The sequence below is a fragment of the Ipomoea nil genome, unplaced genomic scaffold (assembly GCF_001879475.1).
Source record: "Ipomoea nil cultivar Tokyo-kokei standard unplaced genomic scaffold, Asagao_1.1 scaffold2792, whole genome shotgun sequence".
Taxonomy (NCBI): Eukaryota; Viridiplantae; Streptophyta; class Magnoliopsida; order Solanales; family Convolvulaceae; genus Ipomoea; species Ipomoea nil.
The window spans coordinates 3,345,954-3,353,734 of NW_017619220.1; the positions used below are offsets into that span (position 1 = coordinate 3,345,954).

Sequence of the window (7,781 nt, forward strand, 5' to 3'; positions counted from 1 at the left end):
ACAATCGGATATATCAAGTCTCCCTAATTGTTTCAAGAATCAATTTTCACATCAATAGTGTCTATGGAGGAAAGTCTCATCCACTTTGCACTAGAAATGGTTCCCAAATTGGTCCAAATCATCGTGACACCAAGAAGGAATTCTGTTACAGGGCAATCCAGTGAACATGTTGTCTATGATATCCATGTTTGGCAAATCAATCAAGCAGTATCATCAAAGGCATGTATATGCTCATTTCCATATCTACACCTTGAACACAATGTGTTTTTTGAAGGGGTGGAGAGTGATACGCATCAAAGGAAAGAAATAATTGGTGGTTTAATTAGTGAAGTGTCTAAAAGGAATGAATCATATGTAATTAGAGGATAATTGACTAAATATTAGAACAAGAAAATTATGTATATATTAGAAAATATCATTACCTTGTATAGTTAGAATAATTTTAGTAACCTAATTATTATAGGTGGTAGTAATTTAGTATAAATATGTCCATTGTATACGAATACCGGGAACCACTCAGAGAAATATATTGTTATTCTAGTCTTTTAGTTATTTTTCTTGGAACCCTCACACGCTTGAAGTGTGAAATTGGAGTTTGCCGTGACTCAAATACGACTAGGAGCCAAAAGCCTGCTCGAAAGGTTTTTTATCTGTTACGATCCTACCTAGGGTCGTAACACATTATTTGTTATTGCGATTGTACTCATAACTTCAAAATTCAAAATTCTATATTTATCTATAAACTAAAATAATTATAAATTTAAATATAATTTTTTCTTTTGTTTATCGTGTATGTAGCTCAAAGATAAAGAAACAAGTAATTATCCAAGCAAAAGAGAGAGGGAAAAGAAATGTTGATATGAAGTTGTCGAGACTCGACAAGAGGAAAGGAAGATGTCAAATAATAAGTTGAGGTGTTGTAATGAAAGTGCATATCTATATATAATATGTATATATACACATATGTATGACAATATAAGTGGTGTGGAGGCATTATATGAGCTAGCTGTCGCGAATGCCTCCAAACGCTTCTCACGGGGGTTCTCTATATCTCTACGCACAAACCTTCCCCCACCACCACTCCTTATCCCAAGGCAGGGGAGAATTATTCTCTGTGTTTTCTTTACAAAATAATTTTTAAAAAAAAAAATTTGAAAAGAAACAATAGGGTTTTTGTCATTATATTTATATATATGAAATAGTAGTTTCATGGATCAGTCAATTACTGATGTGAGTATTATTAATTAATAGAAATTTAATGCTTTACAATTACAAATTATAGTTTTATCTCTATATTGACTAAATAACGAGTTAGCTAAACATATGCAATAGAAATGTGATGAACTTTAACTGTCTTTGTTGCTGAAGAACCAAAATTGTGACATTGTGAGAAATTAGAGGATCTCAATTATTTTCCAAATATAATATGTATAAATATCTCAATTAATTAATGATTTCAATATTTCTAATATAAGTTAATTCCTATTAACTTTGATCTCCTTTTTTTTTTTTTTTTTTTTTTTTTTTTTTTTTTTTGCGTAATCCTGGTTTTCCACCATCGGGCTCCATACTTAAAGACAATGATTGATCCCTTGACGTTTGGTTAAGGATTAATAAATAATTTCCGTACTAAAAAGAAAAAACAATCCAATATCATTTCTACTCAATCACACTCACAAGTTCAATAACTTTGATCTAAAAAAAATAAAAAATGTAATACTTTTATTCTTACAAGTGACAAAAATTGAGACATTTTAAATAATCGAGGACTAAATCTAATCAATCTTAAACTCAATAATATTCAAATGAAAACAACCAAATACAATCATCAATGGACAAAAACTAAATTATTAAGTCTCTATGTATAATACAATCATTGAATATGTTATTACACAAAATTCGTAACTAAATATAACACTCTAAACAATAAAAAATAACATATACAATTTGGAATATAATTACAGCAGAATCTCACTAAAATTACTCATTATACAATTTGGAATATAATTAAGGATAATGTTGCTCTCTCAAAATGTTCATCGTAATTCAAGTGGGTCAAAATTATTGCGACTCGAACTAAATGTAAATTAATCCTTTAGTAGTCAAGATACAAGATGTTGTTGCAAGTTATCTCGTAAATCAAAGATACAGGATGTTGTATGCAAAAAAAAATAAAAATTAAAAAATTAAAAAGTTCATTATAACCCAATGAGGTGATTGATCAAACTAAGTAAAACATTATTTTCGTATCTAAACAATCATGAGTTTAATTTTTACCAAGAATTTTTCAATCCAGCCAGTCGCATTGACATACCTTCATTTGCTTGACTTACATTTCTCCACTGTCATGTACGAACAATAATATTTAGAATTAATTTCATTTTTGGTTCCAGATTTATAGGAGATAATGTATTTCAAGTCCTTTTTATTAGAATATTCACTTTTGATCATCGTATTATTGTGGCATGTTTTTTTTTTTTTTATCTTTTATCAACAAAACTGTTTAGATATCGTTAAATACAATGATATTTTGGTCTTCCATTATGGATATTTTCAAAAAAAAAATTAAACATAAAAAATGTAGCGGTTAAACCTACTTTGTATAAAAAAAGATTGAAATATCTTTGTATTTAATGATATTTTAACGATTTTGTTGATGAAGGACTAAAAATGGTGATGACACAATAATACTAGAAACAAATATAGATATTCTACTAAAAAGAATTAAAAATGAATTGTCACATATAAATTTAGGACAAAAAATTGAATTAACTCATAATATTTGCATCATTTCATGGTTCGCGTAATTTTCAATTTTTTTAATTTGCGAGCATATGATGCATCCAACGTTGTAGTTTTCGTTCTAAATTACCATATTAACCTAAGTTGAAAAATCCCTATCTAGTGTTTCTATAATTTTTTTTTTCTCATCTGACAATTTAATATCATTATTGGAATTAGTATAAATTTCTGTTTATAGAATTAGCGCGTTTATCCTAACCTCCAAGCCTAAATGGTCTACTGTTTTAACATTATTCATCAGTTAATCGGCTGTATATCTTAGTTTATAGTTGTCTTAATCATGTATTGAGTAATAAATAAATAAATAAATATATAACAAGTAGTTGAATAAAGAGTGGAGATGAGCTAATGACTTAATTAATCCTATTGGGAATAATGTGATGAGGACAGCTTTTCACCATTACATTTGCCTCTTTACAATTAATTGTTCATGTCAGCATCCATCTTGTTACCATTACCATTAGCAGCCTAAAGAATAAGCTGACGTAGTTACGGCTGAAGTGGATAATTTTAGTTACTGGGAATTTGGTAAATAGCTGTTAGTTAGCCGTTAGCCGTTAACTGTTAGCTGATTGGATTAGTGCATTTGATTAGTGGATAACATTAATTTATTGTAAAAAGATGTTTGGTAAATTAGCATAGTTGATTACATGCAAAATGAGTTTCTCAAAAAATCTTATCGAAAAAGTTACTTTGAACATTTTTTTTTGAATTTTAACTCAACTAAAAGTCTAAGCTGATAGTTGGATTGCACATTAATGGTTATATGCTCAACACGCCCCTTTATGTGTGTGGTGGGTTTCACAGCAACACATGGACCGTAGTCGCGACTCTGATACCTAATTGAAGCATGTGCTCCATCTCAACTAAAAGGCTAAGCTGATAGTTAATTGCACATTAATGGTTATATGCTCAACAAGTAATTAGGAAAAGCTAATTAATCAAACAGGAACAAATGATAGTGATGAGAAACAACTCAAAATTATTTTAAACAAAGTTAACGATGTTTGCCCCTATGTGTATTCAACACGTACTTGTTTGATTAATATTGTTGTTGTTTGATTGAGGGGCAGATCTGGCAATTCAAAAATGAGAATACAAAAATATAATTTTGTGCAATCAAAATCTCCTGTGAATCTTGTGGTACTCATGCAGAATACAAACAAAGAGATCATATGGGGTTTGAATTGAATACTCCTTTTCCCTTTATAAACCCATCCACCACAACGCAGCCGCTCCAGCAATACGAGTCTGAGAACTAAAAGAGGCTTCACAGAAAGATAGAGAAAAATCATTTTTCTGATCTGAGTGATATATATATAGCCCAGACATATATATATATATATATATATATATATATATATATATATATGGGATCCAAAGATGAAAAGAGAGCTGCCCTTAATCAACAGCTCCGGCAACTTCGCTCCGTCACTAATTCTACCGCTGTAAATTTTTCTCTATCATCTTCATTTATATATAATTCCCTTTAATTTCTTGCTAAGCTAGCTCTTTGTACTGTTTAATTCCTTGAAATTCCAATAGAATTATTTATCCATTTTTACCTGCTTCTTTTGGTTCTTTGCTCCCACGCAGTGGGGAATGGGGATGAGGGAGGGGGCTTTGGAGTTTGGAGGTGGAGTGACCCATATTGTATCAGTTGATGATTAAATTTTATCAACAGATTGAAATTATTTGTCATTTTGAAACACTACCCTTTGTTAGGATCAAGTGCTTACCATTTACATCAAAAGCTATAACTAGTAGTAAAGATGTAACTTTATTTTCTTATACCACCACATATTTTTGAGATACTGGGTGCTGGATTTGACCTTTAAACTCTTTACCGGCCTCATCCCAACACACTACAGGAAATTATAAAATTTCCTACCACCTGAAAATGATCTTAAACCAAATCAAAAGTCTTGTTCTGACCACTTTTGGTATCCGGAAAAACCTTTGTTGCTATTTCCGACCACTTTTTACTTTCGACTTGATTTGAGAACACTTTTCAGGTGGTCGAAAATTCCATAATTTCCATCAGTGACAATCTTCCTGTCACCGAGTGTTAGACTTGGCCTTTCACCAGCCTCCGCCCAACGCCCTTTGAGTGTAGGATTTGGATTCAAGTCCGAGTGAAATTTAATAAGTTTTTATTAGTCTGCCTAGCTAATTATGGAGTTGAGCAATTATAATTACATAACTCATAACAAAAATTAAAATTATTCAGATCAACCCACGAAAAGACTCAGGATAACTTAGAAAGACACAGGAGACGAACGGGAACACATCTATATTAATTACGGGATTGCTAAGTAGGACAAAATATGCATAATTAAATGAGTTTGTTTTTGTGTCAGGTGAATAAAGCATCGATCATTATGGATGCATCAAGGTACATAGAAGACTTGAAGGAAAGAGTAGACAAGTTAAATGAAGATGTTTCATCTTCCCAACCCCCCGAAGAAACCGCGTTGCCTGTTGTATGGTTTTTAACTTCGTTCATGAAATTAAATCATCAATTACAAAAGAAAAAAAAAATCTTATACTATCATTTCTGCATTATTATACTGAGTGAAATTTGTCATCCTTTTGTTAATTAGCTTAGTCTTAATTTCAATCTTGAAGAGTTCAAAATATAAACTTTTTAGTAGCATTTCAACCACAATCATTTTATGACCCATAAGACGTACTATTCTTAACTTTTTATAGTTACAATAATTGGGTTGACTATACCTTTAGATCATATTTTATTTCTCTATATTTGCACTTGTTGGATACTTGAGAGACTGAATTCAACTTGTGATTATAAAGTGTTTGACATTCCGCATCATCAATCCAAATTCTACACTTGATAGATCATACTCGTTTGATCAGCGAATCTGTTAGCTCACACTATAGCTCGAGCAGTAGATTCGCAGTCTGGTCCGGTTATTTGGTTTTCAGTTGTTCCTTCTTGTATTCAACATTTGATCTCGGTTAATTAATTCCAGTATTCGTGTTTTTGTTTCAAAAAATATATAACCCTTCCTGGGTATAACCATGATTATCTTTTCTTTGAAGCAGGTTACAGTAGAAACCCTAGAAAAGGGGTTCTTAATCTCTGTATTTGCAGAAAAGAATTGCCCGGGTTTGCTAGTCACCATTCTTGAAGCTTTTGAAGACCTGGGCATGGAGGTGCTGGACGCTAGGGTTTCTTGCTCCGACACTTTCCACCTACAAGCTGTTAGTGAAGTAAGAAATTAAATAATTATTTTCCATCTTTTGATGAATTTCATTTCCGATTTTACTTATTTTTGTTTTCATGTTTTTTTCGTCCTAAAAATTAGGAAATAGTTTATAACCACATATAGAATTTGAAGCACATACAAGTACAGTGAAACACGAAGTTATACAACTCATAAACATCAAATTTGTCTGATAGCAAACGCTATTCATCGTCCCAGCTAGCTAGCTGATGTTTTCTCCATGCACTTGTCTTAAACATCACGTGTGACTCAGTACAAAACACCATATATCCACCTCATAATTACGACCACAGATGTGTTTTTCATCTGTTTCTTTTTGACATACAGTGCTTTTGTGATTACATTGTAGTATCTGTTTAAATATACTTTCTCAACCTAATCAAGCACAAAGAGTCAACATTGGCCTCCAATGAAGCTCGGTCTCATGACCTTCCATATGGGAGAGGTCATTAGATGCCATCTGAGCACAATGTGCTTGACAAATTTGAGTTGTGTTTAATAGTAATTTTAGTGTAGTTTCTAAATATATAAATTTCGAATACTAATACTGAACATAATATTATCAAAATTGAATTAAAAACAACTTAAAGTCAAGTCTGGTTAATGAAACCAGACACATAAAATGAGATGAAGGGAGTACCAATAGTACTATTTTCTCAAATATATATAATGGTTATTTTGTTATAGACCATCATCACATTCTGATATTACCATTTGTAAGAATCAATCCCTTACCACTATGCCAAAAGGAATAGCTAGTAGTGTAGGTGTAACTTTATTTATTTTTAATAAACCACCATTCCATTTTAAAGAGCCTGCGGAGTACACTTAGCGCTTACCGACTCCTGCCCAACAATCTTCTAGTCACATGATGCTGGACTTGACCTTTACCTGCCTCCACCCAAGTATATATCAACTAACTTACACAATCATATGAGTTCCGCATGCCATTTAACTCGACTATTGATTCTATATTACAATGCAATTTCAAATTAAAGGTGATAAAAATTACATCACCGATACGTAATTTGGACTTGATGGATACTATAAATTAAAGATCAGGATTCAATACAAATGTGCTGAAATGCACACAGACATATATATTATATTCATGAAAGCAAATGTTTAATTATATGATTATATTATGATGAAGTGAAAAATAAGAGAAGCTTTTGGCTTGAATTGCAGAAAGAAGGAGACACTGATAACGTAGATGATCAAGTGGTTAAACAAGCAGTAGTGGAAGCTGTAAGAAACTGGAGTGCAAGAAGTGGGCAAGATTGATATATCCGTGGACGACCTTGCTTTTTATCGTTTTCTCTTTTTTACTACTTTAAACTTCCCCCACCAAGAAAATATTAAAAATTTTAAAATTTAACAGTATATATATATATATATATATATATATATATTGTAACCCAAAGGGGAAAAAATATTCTAAAATTCAATTCAGAAAAGTGTAACTCCTTTTGGATTGACTTTGGGTATACATACATATACATATATCATATGGACTTGGAGGCATTTACATTTTGCAGTTCAAAAAATGTAAATAACCATTCTACATGGGATACCAAGCTAAAGAGTAAAAAGTAAATGTTTAAAAACTATCAGTTTGAAGTTCGAAAGTTATTAACACTACTACAAATAATACTTTTAAGAATATTCATCCACATCTTTTAGTTTGATCTAGGAGGCTATCAAAGATTGGAGAAGATGATGATGGAAGAG

The 7,781-nt window shown here is 31.4% G+C and overlaps 1 protein-coding gene across 1 annotated transcript; it reads left to right on the forward strand.

Annotated features, from left to right (window-relative positions):
- Positions 1 to 3,959: 3,959 nt before the first annotated feature.
- On the forward strand, positions 3,960 to 7,574 carry LOC109157745 (transcription factor bHLH61-like). Its single transcript, XM_019305585.1, has 5 exons — positions 3,960 to 4,132; positions 4,169 to 4,250; positions 5,163 to 5,285; positions 5,869 to 6,036; positions 7,239 to 7,574. The coding sequence occupies exons 2-5, from the start codon at positions 4,173 to 4,175 to the stop codon at positions 7,332 to 7,334; spliced, it is 465 nt and encodes a 154-aa protein (XP_019161130.1). The 5' UTR covers positions 3,960 to 4,132; positions 4,169 to 4,172; the 3' UTR covers positions 7,335 to 7,574.
- The last annotated feature ends 207 nt before the right edge of the window (positions 7,575 to 7,781 follow it).